This window comes from Podarcis raffonei, chromosome 2 (assembly GCF_027172205.1).
Source record: "Podarcis raffonei isolate rPodRaf1 chromosome 2, rPodRaf1.pri, whole genome shotgun sequence".
Taxonomy (NCBI): domain Eukaryota; kingdom Metazoa; phylum Chordata; class Lepidosauria; order Squamata; family Lacertidae; genus Podarcis; species Podarcis raffonei.
This window is the reverse complement of record NC_070603.1, coordinates 1,314,669-1,341,543: the sequence shown is the minus strand read 5'-3', so window position 1 is coordinate 1,341,543 and position 26,875 is coordinate 1,314,669. Positions and strand designations below refer to the sequence as shown.

Sequence of the window (26,875 nt, the reverse complement as noted above, 5' to 3'; positions counted from 1 at the left end):
CTGCCCATGGTTCTGACTTCCCTGACCCTTGCTTAAAGAGATGTGGCCTGACTCTATCCCAGAGGTTGGCAACCTAAGGCCCATGGGCCAGAAGCAGCCCATGAGGGTCACTTAGCCGGCCCATGACCTGCCCCCAAACCCACTCGGCAAGTCCCCGCATGCTGCGCTAAACCAGTGTGGCACAGGGACTCTCTTCCGCTGCTCTGGAAATGGATTCTGCGCACGCCCAGTTGCCGGAAATCATGTCTGCGCATGTCCGCGGCACCAGAAATCGCTTCTGCGCAGGCACGATTTCCAGCATCTGGGCAGGCACAGACGCGATTTCTGGCGTTGCGCTGTGCCGGTCGGCCCATGGAGATCTCCGCGGGAGTGATCCGGCCCATGCCCAGTAAGCTTTGCCAACCCCTGACTCTATCCCTTTCTTCTGAGAGCCTACAGAACAGGATGAGGGGAGGAATGGCTACTGCTACATAAATACTTTATAGTGGTGACAGTTACTCACCTCACCCAGTGTCCTTCTAGGAGGCAGGGTGCTGGCTGGAGCTGCAAGCACCAACAAATAACTCCTTCCCCCATGAATCCCAGGGTTGGGGTCTACCATTGTAGGTAAGGAAGCCCATTGAACAGCACTTTGCTGAGAACCTTCTCAGTCAGGAGAGCATGAGATTCTTAATCTCAGGGTTGTGGGTTTGAGCCCCACATTGGGCAAAAGATTCCTGCATTGCAAGGGGTTGGGCTAGATGGTCCTCATGGTCCCTTCCAACTCTACACTTCTATGATTCTGTGATTATCATATGCATGAATATTCCACAGGTGAGTTTTGCCTAGATCCAGGGATTCCCATTTGTAGTCCACACTTCGTCTGAAGAACTCAGGATTATCTTATTATAGACTCACAGAATCCCATGAAGATGGTTAGGTTGAAAGACCCAGTGATTGTCACTGCTAAGCACAGAGCAGAGAAGCCAAGCTTCCATTCTTCACTTAAGACTGCCTATCCATTGTGAGGTAGGCCTCCATATACAGGCAAGGACTTTTTGTATCTTATTGCCTTTTCAGCAGTCCTGCTTTATGGCACTGCATTTCTTCAATTATAGCAGTTTGCTACAGTTTTATTTTGTGTTCTATGTATATACTTCTTTTAGGCAGGAATTAGTTGCTGAATCATAATTCAATCAATGAATATGAACAAGGATGAATCTGAGATGTGCTAACAATAGTTAGTATTCTGCAGGGCTTTCTTTCCCAGCCAAAAATCAGTTCTGGCACCTCTCAGGTGAGTGTCATTGCCATTCTAAGAGAACAAGTTCTGGCACCTCTTTTTCTGGATTTTTGTGTTTCATCAAACATGATGTTTTACCTTGGATCTTTCTCTAGTTTAAACTAAAAATAACATGTCTGAGAGATTTCATGGATCACATTGCAAAATAGGATGCATAATGGAGATCAACTTTTCTGCAGTGGTGTCTAGTAAGTGGAAGGTCCTGGGAGGTCAGATTGTCTCCCTCATTTTTTGTATTCTGCCATTGATTGAATTTTTTTTTGCTTTAGCCAGCTGTCTGATCACTGCTGCTTACATTTCCTTGGGAATACTTGTAGAATTCTAAGACTGTCTAACTCTCTGTTGATTGTTATTTTGTCAATGTTTTAATCTGCTCTTTTGATCTTTTCCTGTTGTTGTTCTGATTGGAGAATTGATACTAAATAAACTTGGCGTTAAACCTTCAAAGAATTGTGTCATAAACAATCAAACAAGTCTCTGTGCCTTTGAGTGCTCAAGGGAAATATCACATGATGAAGAACGGTGTCCTGAAAATGCCCACAAGCTCTCATTCCAACATCATTCCTCTTCCCTCCCCCTCCCCATTTCCTTTCCTGCCATGTCTTCTAGATTGTAAGCCTGAAAGCAGGAGCTGCATTATTATTTATTGATTTGTAGGCCATTCTGGAAGCCTTTCCATCTGTAAAGTCAGCAATAAATGATTTAAATAAAAATCAATAAATGCTTTAATCTTCAAGCTAGATATGACATTAGTTCATGTGCTTGCTTTTTTCAATAAATGTTCTTTCCTTGAGCACAGAATTGCTTCCTGGAAATTCATACCAGATTTCAGTCTTGATATCTCAGTGTTATGAACTAATGCTGCACAGGCAAGTAGGTGAATTAAACCAAAAGGTCTCACTTATCTCAGCCAGTTAGTTTCTGGGTAATTGCAGGAATTTATCAGATGCTTCGCTGCTCTCAGGGTGGCGCTGTGGGTTAAACCACAGAGCCTAGGACTTGCTGATCAGAAGGTTGGTGGTTTGAATCCCTGCGACGGGGTGAGCTCCCGTTGCTCGGTCCCTGCTCCTACCAACCTAGCAGTTCGAAAGCACGTCAAAGTGCAAGTAGATAAATAGGTAAAGGTAAACGGTGTTTCCGTGCATTGCTCTGGTTCACCAGAAGCGGCTTAGTCCTGCTGGCCACATGACCCAGAAGCCTTACACCAGCTCCCTCGGCCAATAAAGCGAGATGAGCATCGCAACCCCAGAGTCGGTCACGACTGGACCTAATGGTCAGGGGTCCTTTTACCTTTACCTTTGCTGCTCTCACATGGCATAGTGTGAAAAGAGGGGTGGTCCTAAGGTCCTGCAGCCCTTGCATGGTAGCAGAACGCCAATGACTGGTTTGCTAGGGTAGGAATGGGAAACCTCTTGCTCTCCAGCTGCTGTATTCCAACTCCCATCAGCCCCAGCCAACATGGCCAATTGCCAGAGATGGTCATTATGGGATGTTGTATACCAGCATCACCTGGAGGGCCACAGGTTCCAAAGCCCTTTGCTAGTGTCCTTTTATTTCCCCTCTGATTTGTCATTTCCCCACCGGCAGGAACTAAAGGACAAAATGGCAGAGCTGATGCCACTTATCCCTGTGCTGGACCAGTACAAGTCAGACACCCGCACCATCATGCAGCTGAAAGAAGAAGTGAGGAACCTTTCGGGCAGCTTGCTGCAGATCCAGGAAGAGATGGGAGCCTATGATTACGAGGAGCTCCAACAGCGCGTGCTGGTCCTGGAAGCTCGCTTGCATGCTTGCATGCAGAAGCTAGGTGGGTACTTTTGTGGGTCCTCTTCTCTCTTCCTCTGTGGACTGATTCACAAGCCACCCTCTAAGTGAGGTGGTAGATGTATTCAATCCTCTTTTTGCCTGTTATTGCAGAGTTTGGGAACTTGGGCTCCTGCAGACATTGTTGGACTAAAACTGACCATTGCCTAAGTTGGCTGGGGTGATGGTGGGTGAAAGCCAACAACCTCTGAAGACCAACAGAGTCCTCATCCTTGATCTGGAGCAGTGTTCTTCAACCTCAAGGATGGGGATGATGGATGAGGATGGGGATGGGGATGATGGGAGTTTTAGTTCAACAACGTCCAGGGAGTTCAGGCTGAGGAACAATGTTCTAGTGCCTTTGCCACACTGGGAGAGCTGTCCCCAACCCTACCATAGAATTGCTCTTGTTTGTAAGACAAAGGATAGTTGTTGCTCATGCTTCCTGTTGTGGCTATGAAAGAAATGGCAGCTTAGATTGTCCCAGCAAGAGAGTAGTGGCCAATTTAATCTTTTCCATGCCAATATGTCTGAAGAACTTTCCCTGCTAGTTTAGGCAAAATGTCTGCCTGGTCCAGCACCCTCTTTCTAACAGAAGCCAAACAGATGCTTCTGTAAAACTTTCAAACAAGGGATGAGGACAATAGCCCCCTGCTTTCCTTTGTATTCAGCATCTAGTTCTCAGAGGCATACTATTCCTGAAAATGGAGGCTCCATTGTCTGTTGATAGAACTTTCCCATACCATATTGCCAATGAGGAGCCACTGTCCAAGTCAAAGATTGAAGGGTGAAAGGACTTCTCCCCTGCCATATCTGCGTTGCAGTCTGCATGTAAAAGTCCCTCACAGAACTGAGTGTGGAAGGTAGATTTCCTTAGGGAATGTTATGAACTTCCCCTGGCTTTAGAGTTGGAACATCCAAAAAACAGAGCTGAGAGAGGTAAAGCATCACATCCTGAGATGCTGACATTTTATCAACCTCAGATTCTGGCAAGACATACAGATTGCCCCACAGGAACCGGCAATTAAATCTGTTCAGGCACATTCAAGGTATTTGCCTGATTTTCCCTGGAGGGAAAACTCAGGCGGAGGAGAGCAGAGCTTTGAACTGGGATCCTGGAATCTGGAGAAAATGAAGGCACTTTGACAGCACTTTGCACGCAGATTTGTTTGTGAGCTGATTATCTGGTTTACAGATTAAGCAGACTGAGAGCTCGCCAGCTCTGATCTGCATGTGGGTGACCACTTCCTCTCTCTGCCTTGCAGCAGAGTTGAGGTAGGAAAACTCAGGCTCTATTATTATCGATGTTGTTACAGCAGTCATTGTGCAATGACACTTTACAAGCTTGAATAAAGTAATGCCCTATTGTAAGCTTGGAAAACTTTAACACTAGGAGAATGATACCACATACATCTGTAACAATATAAAGAGCAAAGGCGAGAGAAAAGACACCTGGTTGAAAACGGAAGCATCAGCCAAGTGCATTTTCTCCTAAGCCTGAATTTCACAGCCTGCCATCAAGCCAAATAACAGACAACAGGAGTGCACCCCAGCGATCGAGAGGACAGCAAATGCATTTAATAAAGATGAACTAAGCACAGCATGTATCAATCCACTTCCCTACCAGTCAGTGCAATGGAGGTATTTTCTGTGCCTCCTCCACCTCCTCTCCCCTCCTCACTTGTTGTCAGCATCGGATACCACTTGGCAAACCTTTTTGGAGCCATTTTTTGTGCCTGCAGAGTTGCCTGTTCCTTGCACTGCTTTTGGCTAAATGTTGGAGGAAGACCAGTCCTCCCTTTGCACCTGAGCAACCAAGGCCTGAAGTGGAAGGCTACACCCAGATGAGCAAAAGCCTGCCATTGGATGGGAGGGCATCCAGGCTCTCACTACCAGACATAGAACTCAAACTCCCAGCTCAGTTTCTGCCAGAGACTTTAATGCTTAAATCAGTGCAGGTACATGAGCAAGGCATGGTTACAAGGTATACCAGGTGCACAAGAGGATTAGGTACTTGGCTAGGTGTATGCTGAGTTGTTGATCCAACAGGCAGTGGTGTAGCATGTGTTGGCAGCACCCAGGGTAGGGCAAGGATTGCGGCTCCTAACCCCCTTGCAGGCATTGTTTGGGAGGCAACATGCAGACTTGGCTGCGCCTTCAGTGGCTGCTGCTCATGGAGATTGCCTGCTAGTGGCCACGTTTGCCCTCTCAGCTCAGTGAGCTCCCAGCAGGAGTAGCAGCTGGTGCTCCTTGGTGGGCTTAGCAGCTACAGCAGGTCTAAGAGGAGGGACACAGAGAGCAGGCTGAGGCATCAAGTGCAGCTCTTCCCTGGCCACCTTTCCTGGCCATGTAGTGTGTGGGCTGGTGCTGGTGGGTCCTGGGCAAGCAGACAGCTCTCCTCTCTGTGCTCCCTCTGTGAGGTGTGCACTTCACCGAAGGACACATACTGGGATGGAGACCCCGGGGAAGAACTGGTGCAGGCCAGGAAAAGTCAGGGCTCCAGCTAGCAGGAGTTCCACCTGGGGTGGAACATCCCTTTGCCTGTTAAGAGAAGGGGATGCCACCACAGCCCCAAAGGCCTGGCCCAGCGCAGCTCACCTACCCGCAGCTCTGGAAGGTGGCGGTCATGTGGCCTTGGCAAAGGGAGTCTGTCGTAGGGGTGCCAGGTTGTGCCACCTCAGAATTCTGCTCCCAGGACCACAGCCTCCCTCACCCCCATGCTACGCCCCTGCCAACAAGCAATATGCTTGCTGCACCTTCTTTTTGAAGGAGAGGAAGACATGGCACTTAGCATGGCAACAACCTGTGCTCCAAGACTGGGCAAGGAAGCAGGTACTTCGCTGAGTGGGCTGAGCTTGTAAGGTCTTTTCATGAGGTGGAGCAGCTCAGCATCTGATTTGCTCTCCATAGGCTCCTTCTCTGAAGGGGGCTCATCCCTGACAGGGGGCAGTTCTATGTCAGGACGGGTCAGACTAGGGGTGTCCAGTTGCACCAGAGCAGAACAATCCTCTGCTACCCCAATTGGCTGGATCAAGCTCATCATATCACACACTGCTGCCAATCCATTTCCTGGATTTCGTTGGGTCTTGCCAACACTTCTTCCATTCCAGTAGGACTCCACCTCTCTGATCTCCACCCATTATTCCTCAGGATCAGACTACCTCCTTCATGACACTTTCATATGGGGCTCATGACAAAGAGTACCCCAGCCTCAGAAGCTCACTTATGACAGAAAATGAGGAAATCATACATCTGAATGTTCCCCCGCAGGTATAAATTTCCCACTCGTGAAGAGGTGCCAGAGAGAAATCTAGGTTAAAACCTTCTCTCTCCCTGCGCAGGAAGTTCTTCCCATGAAGGAACTCTCCCAGCTGCACTTGGAAGTGGAATAGCCCAGGAAGGGCTGTACCACATACTGATGCTGCATGCTTGAGCCGGATGTAACGTGGGTAATGTTGATAGAACCTTTATAAAGGGCAAAGCCAGTTCTGTGTGCTGAAATCTAAATGCAACCCATGGGGGTATCTGGAGCAAATTCTTGCCTCTATTAGCTGCTACACCATATGTTTTTCTTTTCCAAGCAGCAGCTGCCGTGAGCTCTCTTGGGCTCGTGAGCTCAGACTGTTTTGCTGCACTGCTGATACCTTGCGAATAATAATCTGGGTGTCATGTGGGCCTTACTGCTGTGCTGAACAGAAAATAAAAGATGCAGAGATGTCAGAATATCACTAGGGTGCACTTATCATAGGGGCAATTCAGATGAGTCGCCACACATCCAGCTTGCAGTGCAACTCACGTTTACTGCATTACTGCAAAGTGCTGGGGAAATGGGTGGAAGAGAATCCGCAGGGCAAATGTGCATCTTCATTTGCGGCCTGTGGGTTCTGCTGCTGATTCAGTGGTATGGTTGCTTAACCGAGAGCTGAATTATCACAGAGCATACAGTGCACAGTCTGGACATATTGAACTCATTCAAATATGGCATTGAAGAATTCTGAATGCTTTTGGAATTCAACTTTGAGAGGCTGTGGTTTTCTAAATCGGAAAAAAAAAATGTTTTGTTCAAGTTAAGCCAACAATGTTGATCATGCAGTGATATCAGTGCTGAAGTAAGGCTCGGGGGATTTTTTGAGCAGCAACTCAGGGGAACTGAGTTCCCTTAACCTTTTAAAATTAAATATCCCCCCCCCCGTGGGGGCTGGAATGGATATACACCCCATGCCTGAGCCAAAAATCCATCTATATCTGTAATCAATAAAGTTGTGGCCTTTTCTAATCCAGACCATTGCCTGCTTGAGTTTGTTAATTGTTTACATTTAGCCACTGTACGGGGGGGTTGGGGGTGGCACTGCAATTGGGCCCAAACAAACAAACTTTTGTCCCCTCACAAAAGACCAGTAATTTGTCCAGGGCTGCCCAGGGATCCCATAGCCAAAGAGGAATCTGAACTCGGGTCTCAAGACAAAAATCTTCCTGGTGGGCCACATTGTTTTTCCTTGGCCATTGAGACCTGCTTCCAGCTTTTCCCTTCTCACATGTCCTCTAAGCCTCTCATCCCTCTCTGTTTTGTACTTCAGGGTGTGGAAAGCTTACAGGGGTAAGCAACCCCATCACCATCCGGGCATCAGGCTCCAGATTTGGCTCTTGGATGACGGACACCATGGCCCCAAGTTCTGACAGCCGGGTGAGTGCATGAGAGACGAAATTCCCCTAGGCTCACTTATTTAGAATCAAGGTTGAATTGCTCTCTGGAGACTCTGGAGCTGCTCGTAAGTGGGGTTGCTGGCTTGTACGTCAACAGCCCACAACCCAGAAGGTTAATGTTTTGTTTAAACCTAGCACAAATATAAATTAGACTAAACTCACAGAATTTCCCCAGGTTATTTGATTTTAATGAGTGAAACCTGACTAAATGAGCACAAAACCTTCTAAGTTTTGAGACTGTACCAAACACATGGCATAAAGTCATCTGTCCAGATTGTAGGATAGAAGATTAGCAAAAGGCAGAGGGGAGAAAATGGTGCTAATTAACAGGGGAAGGGTCGTGGCTCAAGGGTAGAGCATTAGCTTTGCATGTCCAAGATTGGAGGCTTGAGCCTCAGCAACTCCAGGAAAGGCTGAGAGAGATTCCCAGCCTGAAATCCTGAATGCTGCTGCCAGTCGGTGTAGACTATACTGAGCTAAATGGACCAATGGTCTGACTCTGCATAAAGCAGCTTCCTATCCTCCTAACATCTTAGAAGAGAGAAGGAGAACTCTTGCCACTGTTGTAAACAAAAGCTGCCCTTTTCCCCTTATGGGGTATCCAAGAGCCCATATAGAGTCCTTACATGGGTTCCCTATTGGGAGGAGAAAATAACAGAGACCAACCAGAGAATACTGAGAAGCAAAGCAGCTAGTAAGCCTGATCTTTATTGATCTGTTGCAACAGGGTGCTCCTCTCACACGCAGGAAAGGAGGAGGATCCAGAACAAAGGTGTGCCTGCCCTTATATAGACATTTTAAGTTCCCTGTCCTGGAGCTCAAGACCACCCCTCCATACATCATACCTACATCACAGAAAAGGCAGTCTACAACAGAAATTTGAATGTTGTTGTTTTTCCTGTCTGCCAGGTTATCTGATAATGCCTTATCTGATTGCCTTTTCTGGTAGTCTGCTCATTCCTTTGAAATGGTGATTACCTAATTCCTATAACAAGGAAGGTTTTTTCACCTCCTCCCTCCTTGCAGAGAAACATTTCGTCAGCTTGGGAGTCAAAATGGTTTCAGGACTGTCTTCCTGTGCTGCTTCAGACATGTGGTTTATATATTTATGTATGTGCTTGCTTGGTACATTTATGAATATTTATTATATATCTAAGACCTTAAAATTCTTATAACACCACCACTTGACATTGGACTTGGACTTGAAGGTGGGGTACGGGAGTATTATGCTCTACTACTTCTGATAGTAATCTCAAGTGGCCCAGAACCCCTTTCCTTTTCTGTTCCTCAGATTATTCTGGTGGTGGGCTGGAGTCACAGCCGCAACGTACATTTAAAGCACTTTTATATCACTTATACAGGCCTGGTTCCCCCTGTGGTGTAGTGGTTAAGAGCGGTAGACTCGTAATCTGGTGAACCGGGTTCACATCTCCGCTCCTCCACATGCAGCTGCTGGGTGACCTTGGGCTACTCACACTTCTCTGAAGTCTCTCAGCCTCACTCACCTCACAGGGTGTTTGTTGTGGGGGAGAAAGGGAAAGGGGAATGTTAGCCGCTTTGAGACTCCTTCGGGTAGTGATAAAGCAGGATATCAAATCCAAACTCCTCCCCCCTCCTCCTCCTCCTCCTCTTCTTCTTCTTCTTCTTCTTCTTCTTCTTCTTCTTCTTCTTCTTCTTCTTCTTCTTCTTCCCCTTCTTCTTCCCTGCCCAAGAATCCTGGGACCCGTAGTTTGGGACCTGTAGTTTAAGGGTGCTGTGAATCATAGCTCTGTGAGGTGTAAACTACAGCTTCCAGGATTTAAATTACTAACACCCTTGGTTCCCCACCCCCCATCCTGGAACTTGTGGTCTGATAAGGGTGATGCAAATTATAACTCAATGAAGAAGAAGAGTTTGGATTTAATATCCGGCTTTATCACTACCCTAAGGAGTCTCAAAGCGGCTAACAATCTCCTTTTCCCTTCCTCCCTCACAACAAACACTCTGTGAGGTGAGGAGCAAACTACAGTTCAGAATTTTTTGTGGGGGAGCTATGGTATAAATATGTATGGTGCGGACATAAATTGAGAGGGGGAAATGGCCCAGTGGCTCAGCAGTGGAGGTATTGGGCTGGATTGAGATCTTATCTCAACTGAAAAGGTGAAAGATTTATACAATCTGTTGAGTAGTCAGAGCTTGTAGGGCAGCAGCTGAAGAAGGAACAAAAAGGGTTTTCTTGTGTGAGTTTCTTGTGGCTGATTAGCTGCTCTCTCTGTGCAAAGGTCAGAGGGGGCAGGGCTTCTGTTGAGGTAGGGGATTAGCTGTGGGAGGAGCTTATCAGAGCTTGCAGTTTGATCCATCTTTTAGATCATAGAATCATAGAATCATAGAGTTGGAAGAGACCACAAGGGCCATCGAGTCCAACCCCCTGCCAAGCAGGAAACACCATCAGAGCACTCCTGACATATGGTTGTCAAGCCTCTGCTTAAAGACCTCCAAAGAAGGAGACTCCACCACACTCCTTGGCAGCAAATTCCACTGTCGAACAGCTCTTACTGTCAGGAAGTTCTTCCTAATGTTTAGGTGGAATCTTCTTTCTTGTAGTTTGGATCCATTGCTCCGTGTCCGCTTCTCTGGAGCAGCAGAAAACAACCTTTCTCCCTCCTCTATGTGACATCCTTTTATATATTTGAACATGGCTATCATATCACCCCTTAACCTCCTCTTCTCCAGGCTAAACATGCCCAGCTCCCTTAGCCGTTCCTCATAAGGCATCGTTTCCAGGCCTTTGACCATTTTGGTTGCCCTCCTCTGGACACGTTCCAGTTTGTCAATGTCCTTCTTGAACTGTGGTGCCCAGAACTGGACACAGTACTCCAGGTGAGGTCTGACCAGAGCAGAATACAGTGGCACTATTACTTCCCTTGATCTAGATGCGATACTCCTATTGATGCAGCCCAGAATTGCATTGGCTTTTTTAGCTGCCGCGTCACACTGTTGGCTCATGTCAAGTTTGTGGTCAACCAAGACTCCTAGATCCTTTTCACATGTAGTGCTCTCAAGCCAGGTGTCACCCATCTTGTATTTGTGCCTCTCATTTTTTTTGCCCAAGTGCAATACTTTACATTTCTCCCTGTTAAAATTCATCTTGTTTGTTTTGGCCCAGTTCTCTAATCTGTCAAGGTCGTTTTGAAGTGTGTTCCTGTCCTCTGGGGTGTTAGCCACCCCTCCCAGTTTGGTGTCATCTGCAAATTTGATCAGGATGCCCTTGAGTCCATCATCCAAGTCGTTGATAAAGATGTTGAATAAGACCGGGCCCAAGACAGAACCCTGTGGCACCCCACTAGTCACTCTTCTCCAGGATGAAGAGGAACCATTGATGAGCACCCTTTGGGTTCGGTCAGTCAGCCAGTTACAAATCCACTGAGTGGTAGCATAGTCAAGACCGCATTTTACCAGCTTCTTTACAAGAATATCATGGGGCACCTTGTCAAATGCCTTGCTGAAATCAAGGTAGGCTACATCCACTGCGTTCCCTTCATCTACCAGGCTTGTAATTCTGTCAAAAAACGAGATCAGGTTAGTCTGACATGACTTATTTTTCAGAAATCCATGCTGACTATTGGTGATCACAGCATTCCTTTCCAGGTGCTCACAGACTGTTTGCTTAATGATCTGCTCCAGAATCTTCCCTGGTATTGATGTCAGACTGACTGGGCGGTAATTATTTGGGTCCTCTCTTTTCCCCTTTTTGAAAATAGGGACAACATTTGCCCTCCTCCAGTCTGCCGGGACTTCGCCTGTTCTCCAGGAATTCTCAAAGATGACTGCCAGTGGTTCTGAAATCACATCTGCCAGTTCTTTTAATACTCTTGGATGCAGTTCATCTGGCCCTGGAGACTTGAATACATCTAGACTAGCCAAGTATTCTTGTACTATCTCCTTAGTTATTCTGGGCTGTGTTTCCTCTGCTGAATCATTTGCTCCAAATTCTTCAGGTCGGGCATTGTTTTCTTTATCGGAGAAGACTGAGGCAAAGAAGGCATTGAGGAGTTCAGCCCTTTCTGTGTCCCCTGTTTGCATTTCACCATCTTCTCCTCTGAGTGACCCCACTGTTTCTTTGTTCTTCCTTTTGCTACGAACATACCCATAAAAGCCTTTTTTGTTGCTTTTAACCTCTCTAGCAAGCCTGAGTTCATTCTGTGCTTTAGCTTTTCTGACTTTGTGTCTACACGTGCTGGCTATTTGTTTGAATTCCTCTTTGGTGGTTTCCCCCCTTTTCCATTTTTTGTACACATCCTTTTTTAATCTTAACTCAGTTAAAAGTTCTTTAGATAGCCACCCTGGCTTCTTTAGGCACCTTCCATGTTTCCGTCTCATTGGTATTGCCTGAAGTTGTGCTTTTACTATCTCCCTCTTAACAAACTCCCAGCCATCATGAACTCCCTTTCCTTTTAGTATTACTGTCCATGGGATCTCACCCAGCACTTCCCTAAGTTTTATGAAGTCGGCTTTCTTAAAGTCGAGAAATTGAGTCCTAGTATGCTTGGCTGCTCCTTTCCGCTGTATAGTAAACTTCAGAAGAGCATGATCACTCGCGCCTAATGATCCTTCCACTTCTACCCCACTAACCAGGTCATCAACATTGGTTAGGACCAGATCTAAAATGGCTGTTCCTCTTGTAGCTTCTCCCACTTTCTGGACAATGAAGTTGTCTGCAAGGCCAGTGAGGAATCTGTTTGACCTTATGCTCTTGGCTGAGTTTGACATCCAACAAATATCCGGGTAATTGAAGTCCCCCATTACTACTATCTCCCTTCCTTTTGCATGCTTGGCCATCTGTTCCAGGAAGGCATCATCTATGTCCTCCGTTTGGCTTGGGGATCTATAGTAAACTCCCACAATGAGGTCACTGTTATTCTTCTCTCCCTTAATTTTGACCCAAATGCTCTCACTTTGGCTTTGAGGTTCTAAATCTTGGATCTCTTCACAGGTATACACATCCCTGACATATAACGCCACTCCTCCTCCTTTCTTGTCTGGTCTGTTTCTCTGAAATAGATTGTATCCCTCCATTATTACATTCCAATCGTGGGACTTATCCCACCAGGTTTCAGTGATGCCTATTATGTCATATTTAGTTTGCTGTACCAAGAGCTCAAGCTCATCTTGTTTATTTCCCATACTTTGCGCATTAGTGTACAGACATTGAAGTCCATTAATCATTCCCCCGTGTCTCTTATTTAAGGATTTTTTCCTCCCACCACTAGGTCTGCGTGCTGTTTGCTCCATTCGGTCAATGACATTTGGATGATCATCTTCATCAATTGATAGACTCCTACCTTCAGGAGCACTGTCTCCCTCCCCCACATTAGTCAGTTTAAAGCCCTCCTGATGAGGTTTCTGAGATTTTTTGCAAAAACATTCCTACCAACCGTTGTGAGGTGCAGCCCATCGCTTGCCAGAAGTCCATCTTCAAGAAACTGCATTCCGTGATCTAAGAATCCAAACCGTTCCTGTTTACACCATTTGCGAAGCCAGTTGTTCACTTCCACTATTTTTCCCTCTCTCCCTGGGCCACGTCGTTCAACTGGGAGGACAGATGAGATGACAATTTGTGCATTTAATTGCTTCAATTTCCTGCCCAGAGCCTCGTAATCTCTTTTGATCTTCTGGAGGCTATTGCTTGCAGTGTCATTGGTTCCCACATGAACCAAGAGGAAGGGGTATTTGTCAGTGGGTTTTATGATTCCTTGCAGTCGTTCAGTTACATCTTGGATCTTAGCCCCGGGGAGACAGCACACTTCCCGAGACATCTTGTCAGGCCCACAGATCACTGCTTCTGTTCCCCTCAGTAGGGAATCCCCTATCACCACTACACGCCTCCTCTTAGGTCTGGTCGGGGTTCTTCCGTGAGCTGTCCGTTCCAAGGTCACCTGCACATTCCCTGAAGACTGCCTTTGCTGCTCGTCTTCATATACCTGATCGACTGTAATGAGGGAGAGATCCTCAAATGGAGTCTGCTCTTCGTCTTCCATGCTAGGGGAAAGGACCTCAAAGCGATTGCGTATTTCTAAACAATCAGAGCGAACCCTGGGCCTCCTACTTCTTTGAGTCACGTTTCTCCATATATCTGGCTCCTGTGTTGGTGAACTAGCCTCCTTCTCAGGGGAGTCCCCTGTCTCCTCCTTGGTGGAGACGGTGTGCTCTGTTGCTTCCAAGAAGAGCTCCAGCTCTCTAATTCTTTGGAGCGTAGCTACACGTTCCTCCAGTTGCTGGACTTTGTCTTTTAAGAGGGCAATCAACATGCAATTGCTGCAGGTAAAGCTGCCTGCAACCTTTGGCAAGATGGCAAACATTGCGCAGGAACCACAGGCGACTGCAGCTGTTCCCTCACCCTCCATCTTGAGAAGGTGTCGTTGGGGGTGACTACAGCGGTCCTCCATCATAAAAAGCGTGAAGACAGGACAAATAAATCCCCCCAAATAAACCTATATCTCCCCCAACAAACGTTTGAGACTAGCTCCCCTAAATCTAAAAGATGGATCAAACTGCGCGCGCCGCTAGGCCGCTGCCCTACAAGCTCTGACAAGCTCCTCCCACAGCTAATCCCCTACCTCAACAGAAGCCCTGCCCCCTCTGACCTTTACACAGAGAAAGCAGCTAATCAGCCACAAGAAACTCACACAAGAAAACCCTTTTTGTTCCTTCTTCAGCCGCTGCCCTACAAGACTAGGGGAGCTAGTCTCAAACGTTTGTTGGGGGAGACCTAGGTTTTTTGGGGGGATTTATTTGTCCTGTCTTCACGCTTTTTATGATGGAGGACCGCTGTAGTCACCCCCAACGACACCTTCTCAAGATGGAGGGTGAGGGAACAGCTGCAGTCGCCTGCGGTTCCTGCGCAATGTTTGCCATCTTGCCAAAGGTTGCAGGCAGCTTTACCTGCAGCAATTGCATGTTGATTGCCCTCTTAAAAGACAAAGTCCAGCAACTGGAGGAACGTGTAACTACGCTCCAAAGAATTAGAGAGCTGGAGCTCTTCTTGGAAGCAACAGAGCACACTGTCTCCACCAAGGAGGAGACAGGGGACTCCCCTGAGAAGGAGGCTAGTTCACCAACACAGGAGCCAGATATATGGAGAAACGTGACTCAAAGAAGTAGGAGGCCCAGGGTTCGCTCTGATTGTTTAGAAATACGCAATCGCTTTGAGGTCCTTTCCCCTAGCATGGAAGACGAAGAGCAGACTCCATTTGAGGATCTCTCCCTCATTACAGTCGATCAGGTATATGAAGATGAGCAGCAAAGGCAGTCCTCAGGGAATGTCCAGGCGACCTTGGAATGGACAGCTCACGGAAGAACCCCGACCAGACCTAAGAGGAGGCGTGTAGTGGTGATAGGGGATTCCCTACTGAGGGGAACAGAAGCAGTGATCTGTGGGCCTGACAAGATGTCTCGGGAAGTGTGCTGTCTCCCCGGGGCTAAGATCCAAGATGTAACTGAACGACTGCAAGGAATCATAAAACCCACTGACAAATACCCCTTCCTCTTGGTTCATGTGGGAACCAATGACACTGCAAGCAATAGCCTCCAGAAGATCAAAAGAGACTACGAGGCTCTGGGCAGGAAATTGAAGCAATTAAATGCACAAATTGTCATCTCATCTGTCCTCCCAGTTGAACGACGTGGCCCAGGGAGAGAGGGGAAAATAGTGGAAGTGAACAACTGGCTTCGCAAAAGGTGTAAACAGGAACGGTTTGGATTCTTAGATCACAGACTACAGTTTCTTGAAGATGGACTTCTGGCAAGCGATGGGCTGCACCTCACAACGGTTGGGAGGAATGTTTTTGCAAAAAATCTCAGAAACCTCATCAGGAGGGCTTTAAACTGACTAATGTGGGGGAGAGAGACAGTGCTCCTGAAGGTAGGAGTCTATCAATTGATGAAGATGATCATCCAAATGTCATAGACCGAATGGAGCAAACAGCACGCAGACCTAGTGGTGGGAGGAAAAAATCCTTAAATAAGAGACACGGGGGAATGATTAATGGACTTCAATGTCTGTACACTAATGCGCAAAGCATGGGAAATAAAAACAAGATGAGCTTGAGCTCTTGGTACAGCAAACTAAATATGACATAATAGGAATCACTGAAACCTGGTGGGATAAGTCCCACGATTGGAATGTAATAATGGAGGGATACAATCTATTTCAGAGAAACAGACCAGACAAGAAAGGAGGAGGAGTGGCGTTATATGTCAGGGATGTGTATACCTGTGAAGAGATCCAAGATTTAGAACCTCAAAGCCAAAGTGAGAGCATTTGGGTCAAAATTAAGGGAGAGAAGAATAACAGTGACCTCATTGTGGGAGTTTATTATAGATCCCCAAGCCAAACGGAGGACATAGATGATGCCTTCCTGGAACAGATGGCCAAGCATGCAAAAGGAAGGGAGATAGTAGTAATGGGGGACTTCAATTACCCGGATATTTGTTGGATGTCAAACTCAGCCAAGAGCATAAGGTCAAACAGATTCCTCACTGGCCTTGCAGACAACTTCATTGTCCAGAAAGTGGGAGAAGCAACAAGAGGAACAGCCATTTTAGATCTGGTCCTAACCAATGTTGATGACCTGGTTAGTGGGGTAGAAGTGGAAGGATCATTAGGCGCAAGTGATCATGCTCTTCTGAAGTTTACTATACAGTGGAAAGGAGCAGCCAAGCATACTAGGACTCAATTTCTCGACTTTAAGAAAGCTGACTTCATAAAACTTAGGGAAGTGCTGGGTGAGATCCCATGGACAGTAATACTAAAAGGAAAGGGAGTTCATGATGGCTGGGAGTTTGTTAAGAGGGAGATAGTAAAAGCACAACTTCAGGCAATACCAATGAGACGGAAACATGGAAGGTGCCTAAAGAAGCCAGGGTGGCTATCTAAAGAACTTTTAACTGAGTTAAGATTAAAAAAGGATGTGTACAAAAAATGGAAAAGGGGGGAAACCACCAAAGAGGAATTCAAACAAATAGCCAGCACGTGTAGACACAAAGTCAGAAAAGCTAAAGCACAGAATGAACTCAGGCTTGCGAGAGAGGTTAAAAGCAACAAAAAAGGCTTTTATGGGTATGTTCGTAGCAAAAGGAAGAACAAAGAAACAGTGGGATCACTCAGAGGAGAAGATGGTGAAATGCAAACAGGGGACACAGAAAGGGCTGAACTCCTCAATGCCTTCTTTGCCTCAGTCTTCTCGGATAAGGAAAACAATGCCCGACCTGAAGAATTTGGAGCAAAGGATTCAGCAGAGGAAACACAGCCCAGAATAACTAAGGAGATAGTACAAGAATACTTGGCTAGTCTAGATGTATTCAAGTCTCCAGGGCCAGATGAACTGCATCCAAGAGTATTAAAAGAACTGGCAGATGTGATCTCAGAACCACTGGCAGTCATCTTTGAGAATTCCTGGAGAACAGGCGAAGTCCCGGCAGACTGGAGGAGGGCAAATGTTGTCCCTATTTTCAAAAAGGGGAAAAGAGAGGACCCAAATAATTACCGCCCAGTCAGTCTGACATCAATACCAGGGAAGATTCTGGAGCAGATCATTAAGCAAACAGTCTGTGAGCACCTAGAAAGGAATGCTGTGATCACCAATAGTCAGCATGGATTTCTGAAAAATAAGTCATGTCAGACTAACCTGATCTTGTTTTTTGACAGAATTACAAGCCTGGTAGATGAAGGGAACGCAGTGGATGTAGCCTACCTTGATTTCAGCAAGGCATTTGACAAGGTGCCCCATGATATTCTTGTAAAGAAGCTGGTAAAATGCGGTCTTGACTATGCTACCACTCAGTGGATTTGTAACTGGCTGACTGACCAAACCCAAAGGGTGCTCATCAATGGTTCCTCTTCATCCTGGAGAAGAGTGACTAGTGGGGTGCAACAGGGTTCTGTCTTGGGCCCGGTCTTATTCAACATCTTTATCAACGACTTGGATGATGGACTCAAGGGCATCCTGATCAAATTTGCAGATGACACCAAACTGGGAGGGGTGGCTAACACCCCAGAGGACAGGATCACACTTCAAAATGACCTTGACAGATGAGAGAACTGGGCCAAAACAAACAAGATGAATTTTAACAGGGAGAAATGTAAAGTATTGCACTTGGGCAAAAAAAATGAGAGGCACAAATACAAGATGGGTGACACCTGGCTTGAGAGCACTACATGTGAAAAGGATCTAGGAGTCTTGGTTGACCACAAACTAGACATAAGCCAACAGTGTGACGCGGCAGCTAAAAAAGCCAATGCAATTCTGGGCTGCATCAAGAGGAGTATAGCATCTAGATCAAGGGAAGTAATAGTGCCACTGTATTCTGCTCTGCTCAGACCTCACCTGGAGTACTGTGTCCAGTTCTGGGCACCACAGTTCAAGAAGGACACTGACAAACTGGAACATGTCCACAGGAGGGCAACCAAAATGGTCAAAGGCCTGGAAACGATGCCTTATGAGGAACGGCTAAGGGAGCTGGGCATGTTTAGCCTGGAGAAGAGGAGGTTAAGGGGTGATATGATAGCCATGTTCAAATATATAAAAGGATGTCACATAGAGGAGGGAGAAAGGTTGTTTTCTGCTGCTCCAGAGAAGCGGACACGGAGCAATGGATCCAAACTACAAGAAAGAAGATTCCACCTAAACGTTAGGAAGAACTTCCTGACAGTAAGAGCTGTTTGACAGTGGAATTTGCTGCCAAGGAGTGTGGTGGAGTCTCCTTCTTTGGAGGTCTTTAAGCAGAGGCTTGACAACCATATGTCAGGAGTGCTCTGATGGTGTTTCCTGCTTGGCAGGGGGTTGGACTCGATGGCCCTTGTGGTCTCTTCCAACTCTATGATTCTATGATTCTATGATTATCTCTTATCTTTCCACCTTCCCGATGCATCCCCAATTATCAACCTTTTTGTAAAAGATGGTTTGGGAGTGGCCTGGTAAACAGAGCTTCCTCCTGTCTAAAAGGTAAAGGTAAAGGGACCCCTAGCTCTTTTTCCTGGTCACACCAAAAGCTGACAGAGAGGCTGGCTGTTTAAACAAACACATACAGTTTTCCAACATAAGTATGGGATGACTACGTCAGCAACTTTTATAACTTAATTTACATTGGTTTTGCAGTTCAGCTTAATTGATGCTCTGTGAGAAATGTACGGGTTTGAAAGTGGCCAATGTGGTCCCTAGGAAGTTCAGAATCCCTATTGTAGGCAAAAATTGAAAAATGGGATAGCAGAAATGTTAACGGTTGGAAATTAGTCTGGTAATAAGAAGCCTAAGCATAGGAGAGAGATGCATTGTTTTTAAACTCTCATGCATGTGAAGCCGATTAAGTGATGTTGTGTGGCTGCCCCTGTGCTCTAGGAGATAGGGCAGGACTGCAATCTTAGTGGCATCATTTATCATGAGAATTACAGCAAATTGAGTATAATGAAAATTATGAGCAAAAGATTTTCCGCTGAATTTGAAATTTAATTTATCTGCTGAAACTTAATTTGTCTCTCCAGTTTCACATGAGATTTATAGCACTGGATTTGCAGAATTAAAAATACCAGTATACCATCCCTTGCAGCATTTAAACTGGAAACTTATTGCAGTGGCTTGGGTCTCTCCCACACACACGAGATGACTCCAGCAGTTAATTATTCCAGATTTCTTAGTCAAATCAAAAGGTCCCATTCGGAGCTCCGCTAATCTCCGTCATCCTCAGAAAGCACAGTTGCCCCCTTTTCCCCTGACAGGAAAACCCCCACCTTCTCTTCCTGTCCTGTTTGCGCTTCTCGGACACTCTCGTGAGTCTACGAGATTTTGGAGAGGGCGCTCCCTGCATCCCTGTGTCTTTTTATTTTTTATATATATATTTTTATTCAAAGTTATAAAAAAACATATTTTCCAAAAACATATCCTTATTCCCCCCCATTTTTCCTCCCTCCCCCCTCCCCCCCACAAAACCCATCCCCCCACCCCACTACTTCCCTCAGTTCCAGTCTTTGGTTTCTCCAGTAATGCTATTTTCTGCATGTTACAGAGTTGTATAGATCCTCCAACTGTTTAGCTAATTATTATCAGTAAAAAATTGTGAATGTTCATTCAAAACCTGCCAAGGAGTCCAGTTCGCTTTGTTGCGTCTTCAGATACTTTGTGAAAGGTTCCCATTCATCCTTAAAGTCACAGTTATCCTTGTCCCATAGCTTATGTGTCAATTTTGCCAGTTCTGCATAGTCCGTCAATTTTTCTTGCCATGATTCTTTAGTTGGGATTTCTTCAGTCTTCCATCCTTGTGCTACCAGAACTCTTGCGGCCGTTGTCGCATAGATGAAGATGTTTTTCAACTTTTTTGGCAGGTCTTTCCCTACAATCCCCAACAAAAATGCCTCAAGTTTTTAAACAAATGTTAAATGGAACATTTTATTCAGTTCATTGTATATCATTTCCCAAAATTTTTTAATTACTTTACAATCCCACCACATATGATAAAATGTTCCCTCCTTTTCCTTACACTTCCAACATATGTTTGAGCTAGTTTTGTACATTTTCCCTAGCTGCACTGGTTTTGTATACCATGTGTACATCATCTTCATGTAGTTCTCCTTCAATAGTGAACAATCTGTAAATTTTAAGTCAGTTTTCCATAATTTAACCCAATCCTCCATCATAATATTGTGACCTACATCTTGTGCCCATTTAATCAAACTGATTTTACCTCTTCATCTTTCATCTCCCATTCTAATAGTATGCTTTTTTTTTTCATAAAGAAGAGTGTATTTTATTTCAGACTTAAAACAAAACTATTACAGCATTCCAAACAGTGTTCCTCTTTACTTTCTTAGTCTTATGTTCCTCTCTCTATCTCTGCTACCACCCCACACTCAAGGACCAACTGCCCTAACTGTCTCTCTTTTTTTTTAGAGAGATATTTATTAAAGTTTCCAATTTTTATACAAACAAAAAACAAGCAAAGAAATTAAAAAACATATAGTTCATAAAACATACTTTTCAATAACAAATTTCTCTGACCTCCTCATACCTAGCCTTCTTGTATTCCATTTCAGATTATTTGTTCAGCAAATCCTTAACTTAAAGCATTACAGCTTATCATATCACCTTATTTTCTATCCAAACCCTTTTTTTTTCATCCATGTTCCTTTATATCATTACAGCTAGAAACCACTCTATTTCAATCCAACATCATTCAGCATTCCTTAATTTTACAATATTTCTGTAAATAGTCCTTAAATTTTTTCCAGTCTTCTTCTGCCGGCTCTTCTCCCTGGTCATGGATTCTGCTCGTCATTTCTGCCAATCCCATACAGTCAATCAGTTTCATCTGCCATTCTTCCAGAGTGGGTAGATCTTGCGTCTTCCAATACTTTGCGATGAGTATTCTTGCTGCTGTTGTAGCATACATGAAAAAAGTTCTGTCCTTCTTTGGCACCACTTGGCCGGCCATGCCCAAGAGAAAGGCCTCTGGTTTCTTCAAGAAGGTATATTTAAATACCTTTTTCAATTCATTATATATCATTTCCCAGAAAGCCTTAATCCTGGGACACGTACACCAAAGGTGAAAGAATGTACCTTCATTTTCCTTACATTTCCAACATTTATTGTCGGGCAAATGGTAGATTTTTGCAAGCTTGACTGGGGTCATGTACCACCTGTATATCATTTTCATAATATTCTCTCTTAAGGCATTACATGCCGTAAATTTAATCCCGGTGGTCCACAACTGTTCCCAGTCAGCAAATATAATGTTATGTCCAACGTCTTGTGCCCATTTAATCATTACAAATTTCACCATCTCATCTTGCGTATTCCATTTCAGCAGCCCATTCTAATAGTATGCTATATGCGGCCTTCAGTAATTTCACTTTCCCTTCAATCACTTCCATTTGAAACCTAGATCTAGTATAACTAAATCCTTTCTTACAGTCTTCTTTATATGTTTCATGTAATTGTCGATAATGCAGCCAACTCTGAAGGTGGTCTTTGATCTCATCATAATCTCTTAATTTCCATTTCCCATCATGTTCCTTTAATAAATCAGCATATGTGAGCCATTTTCCTTTCTTTCCAAGTAGTTTGAGCAGTAATGCTTCATGTGGTGAAAGCCACTACGGAGTCTTTTGTTCCAATAAGTCTTTATATCTCTCCCATACTCTCATTAATGATTTCCTGATTATATGGTTGTAAAAGCTTCTGTGAATCTTCCCTTTCCCATACCCTAAGTATGCATGCCAACCAAATCTGTGTCATGTCCTTCTAGTTGTAATGCCTCTTGCTTGTCCAATCTCATCCAGTCCCTGATCCACACCAAACAAGCAGATTCATAATACAATTTAAGGTCTGGGAGGGCAAACCCGCCTCTATCTTTTACATCTGTAAGTATTTTATGTTTTATCCTTGGCCTTTTGCCCCCCCAGATAAATCTTAAAATCTCTTTCTGCCATTGTTTAAAGCATTCATCTTTCAGGATGACTGGTATTGATTGAAAAAGAAATAGCATTTTAGGCAACACATTCATTTTAATCGCTGATATTTTTCCTAACATTGAGAGATTCATTCTGCTCCATATTTCTAAATTTCTTTTTACCTCAAGCCAATTTTTTTCATACTTATTTTTAAATAGGTTTATATTTCTTGATGTTAACCAAATCCCTAAATATTTAACCTTTCTATGGACTTCAATCTCAATATTTTGTTCTAATTCGGTTCTTTCTTCTTCCTTCATATTTTTAACTAATAATTTAGTTTTATTCCTATTTAGCTTAAATCCTGCCACTTCCCCAAAATTCTGATTTTTTTCTATTACTTTAGGGAGTGAAGTTTTAGGTTCTTCCACTTTTATCACTAAATCATCTGCATACGCTGTTTTTTATATTAATCCTGCACTTGAACCCAAATTTATTCAGAAGGACGAAAAAGGCAGAATTTTAATAATACAAATTAAAATCCAGGGAGAGAAAGTGATATTGGTTGGTATTTATGCCCCTAATGATAAAAAAGCAACTTTTTTCAGGAAACTAGAAACAGAACTACTTGAATTTGCAGATCAAAAGATTATTTTAATGGGAGACTTAAATGGAGTTCCAACTTTAGACAAAGACAGAACAGCCAGGAAAAAAGAGACCAAAGAAGGTAAACTGCCAAAAACTTTTTTTAACATGACTCAAAATCTAAAGCTGATAGATATCTGGAGAGTAAGACACATGTATACTTTTTACAGCCATGTACATGACAGCAGTTTGAGAATAGACTCTATATGGATCTCCAAAGAATTAGAAACAAGAGTCAAAAGAATTGAAATCAATCCCAGAACCTTTTTAGACCATAATTCCCTGACTATGGAATTACAAAAAGAAAGCCAAACCTCTTTTGGATGGAGATTAAATGATGATTTATTAGATGATCACAAATTTGTTGAAAAAGCAAAAAAGACCTTGATGGATTACTTTGAAATAAATAGTCAACAAAGTTACAGACGGTCTGGGATGCAAGCAAGGCTGTAATGAGAGGACTCTTTATACAACAAAATTCATTTAAAAGGAAATTGAGAGAGAAAAAGAAAAAAGAAATATTGGAGGAAATTATGAAAAAGGAGAAACAGCTGCCAAGCAAAGCAAACAAAGAGGCAGTAAAACAGGCAATCAAAACATTACAAACCCAATACTCAACTATTATAAACGAGGAAATCATCTGGAAAATAAAAAGAGTAAAACAAAAATATTTTGAGCATGCAAATAAACCGGGGAAGTTGTTAGCCTGGCAGCTGAATAAAAGTGAACAAAGGAACAACATAAATAAAATTAACATAAATGGCAGAATTACAAACAAGCTGAAGGAAATACGAGAAGGGTTTGTTAAATATTTTTCTGAGTTGTATAGACAAGGGAAAGAAAAAACATTTAAGATAGAAGAGTACATCAGAAATAGCAATATGCCATATTTAAAAGAAGAACAAAGGAACATCCTTAACTCCCAGATAACAATGCAAGAAATACTTGATGCAATAAAAAGCTCTAAAAATGGCAATTCTCCAGGCCCGGATGGCTTTATGGCAAAATATTATAAAATATTAAATGAACAATTAGCGAACCCATTGAAAGATTTCATGAATGAAATACTGAACACAGGCGAAATCCCAGAAACATGGGAACAGTAATTCCAAAACAAGACGCAGATTTGCTGCAAATTAGAAACTATAGGCCTATTTCCTTGTTAAATAATGATTACAAATTGTTTGCAAATATCCTAGCTAACAGATTAAAAAAATATATTAAATGAATATATACATCAAGACCAAGCTGGGTTTCTACCAGGAAGACAAATGAAGGATAATATAAGGAATATTTTGAATATAATAGAATATTTGGAGGCTAAAAATAAAAAGAAAGTGGCAATGATGTTTATAGACGCTGAAAAAGCCTTCGATAATGTTTCTTGGAAGTTCATGATAAAGTTGTTAGAACAAATCAGAAGTGGTCCCAAGTTTTTAAAAGCAATAGCAGCAATCTATTCAGAACAAAAAGCTAAACTAATTATAAATCAGGTGATAACGGATGATTGTAAGATCCAAAAAGAAATAAGACAAGGATGCCCATTATCACCATTATTGTTTATTCTGGTCTTGGAAGTACTTGCCAAAAACATAAGAGCAAACAAAGAGATTACAGGTGTAAAAGTTGGGAAAAGTGAATTCAAGTTAAACCTGCATCCCTGTGTCTGAGCTGACAAGCCTTCTCCCTGTGTCCAGAGATCAAGTTCCGGCTGCTCCCTGCTGCTTCCCTCTGCATCCCACTCTTGCCTCTTCTCTCTCTCGGCCTGCCTTTTCATTCCCTGTCAGTGAAGGAACGGAGCTGACACTTATATATATTCATAGAATCATAGAATCATAGAATCATAGAGTTGGAAGAGACCACAAGGGCCATCGAGTCCAACCCCCTGCCAAGCAGGAAACACCATCAGAGCACTCCTGACATATGGTTGTCAAGCCTCTGCTTAAAGACCTCCAAAGAAGGAGACTCCACCACACTCCTTGGCAGCAAATTCCACTGTCAAACAGCTCTTACTGTCAGGAAGTTCTTCCTAATGTTTAGGTGGAATCTTCTTTCTTGTAGTTTGGATCCATTGCTCCGTGTCCGCTTCTCTGGAGCAGCAGAAAACAACCTTTCTCCCTCCTCTATGTGACATCCTTTTATATATTTGAACATGGCTATCATATCACCCCTTAACCTCCTCTTCTCCAGGCTAAACATGCCCAGCTCCCTTAGCCGTTCCTCATAAGGCATCGTTTCCAGGCCTTTGACCATTTTGGTTGCCCTCCTCTGGACACGTTCCAGTTTGTCAGTGTCCTTCTTGAACTGTGGTGCCCAGAACTGGACACAGTACTCCAGGTGAGGTCTGACCAGAGCAGAAAACAGTGGCACTATTACTTCCCTTGATCTAGATGCTATACTCCTCTTGATGCAGCCCAGAATTGCATTGGCTTTTTTAGCTGCCGCGTCACACTGTTGGCTCATGTGGGTTGGGGTCAACCAAGACTCCTGGATCCTTTTCACATGTACTGCTCTCAAGCCAGGTGTCACCCGTCTTGTATTTGTGCCTCTCATTTTTTTTGCCCAAGTGCAGTACTTTACATTTCTCCCTGTTAAAATTCATCTTGTTTGTTTTGGCCCAGTTCTCTAATCTGTCAAGGTCGTTTTGAAGTGTGATCCTGTCCTCTGGGGTGTTAGCCACCCCTCCCAGTTTGGTGTCATCTGCAAATTTGATCAGGATGCCCTTGACTCCATCATCCAAGTCGCTGATAAAGATGTTGAATAAGACCGGGCCCAAGACAGAACCCTGTGGCACCCCACTAGTCACTCTTCTCCAGGATGAAGAGGAACCATTGATGAGCACCCTTTGGGTTCGGTCAGTCAGCCAGTTACAAATCCACTGAGTGGTAGCATAGTCAAGACCGCATTTTACCAGCTTCTTTACAAGAATATCATGGGGCACCTTGTCAAATGCCTTGCTGAAATCAAGGTAGGCTACATCCACTGCGTTCCCTTCATCTACCAGGGTTGTAACTCTGTCAAAAAACAAGATCAGGTTAGTCTGACATGACTTATTTTTCAGAAATCCATGCTGACTATTGGTGATCACAGCATTCCTTTCTAGGTGCTCACAGACTGTTTGCTTAATGATCTTCTCCAGAATCTTCCCTGGTATTGATGTCAGACTGACTGGGTGGTAATTATTTGGGTCCTCTCTTTTCCCCTTTTTGAAAATAGGGACAACATTTGCATTCCTCCAGTCTGCTGGGACTTCGCCTGTTCTCCAGGAATTCTCAAAGATGACTGCCAGTGGTTCTGAAATCACATCTGCCAGTTCTTTTAATACTCTTGGATGCAGTTCATCTGGCCCTGGAGATTTGAATACATCTAAACTAGCCAAGTATTCTTGTACTATCTCCTTAGTTATTCTGGGCTGTGTTTCCTCTGCTGAATCATTTGCTCCAAATTCTTCAGGTCGGGCATTGTTTTCTTTATCGGAGAAGACTGGGGCAAAGATTAAGGCTTCCCCAGCAGGCTGATTTCCCCTCTTTATCTTCTACAAAATAATCAGGCAACAGACTGTATTGTAAACATGAAAAATGTAACATTTACTTACATAATAGTCTTGCTCAGGACTCAGCAGTGAGCAATTAGAAATACAAGACAGGCAAAGCTACTTCTAAATTACTTTTAAAATACATGGTTGAGACTGAAGATGGTGCTTGGACTTGGGAGAGCACAGACCTTGCGTATTATCCCCATAGCTGCATGACGAGAAAAAAACTGTTCCTCAGGTGGGAGGAAGTTCAAAAAATTAAGAGCCATTATATTTTTCCTGCTTGTGCAAAGATGTTACCTCATAAAGTGCCCTCTAGGAATTCAGGAGCCCTATGAGTCTTAACCCCTTCATATTCCTGTTTAGAAAAACATATTGGTCCTTTTGACTGAAGCTTTCCTCACAATTCTGTGGTCTTAGTTATTTGGGTCAATCAGAAGACCTGTGTTGAGGATTATTCCACTTGGTGGAAGGGGGGCTGAGTAGA

General features: G+C 44.0%; 1 protein-coding gene across 4 annotated transcripts in view; it reads left to right on the top strand.

Moving 5' to 3' along the window:
* Window positions 1-26,875, top strand: part of OLFM2 (olfactomedin 2) — a 239,928-nt gene that overhangs the window by 202,251 nt on the left and 10,802 nt on the right. For all 4 annotated transcript variants that reach the window (XM_053369485.1, XM_053369494.1, XM_053369466.1 and 1 more), the window contains 2 exons: window positions 2,870-3,089; window positions 7,663-7,769. In XM_053369485.1, coding sequence (XP_053225460.1) covers window positions 2,870-3,089; window positions 7,663-7,769 — 327 coding nt within the window. The remainder of the gene's footprint in view (window positions 1-2,869; window positions 3,090-7,662; window positions 7,770-26,875) is intronic.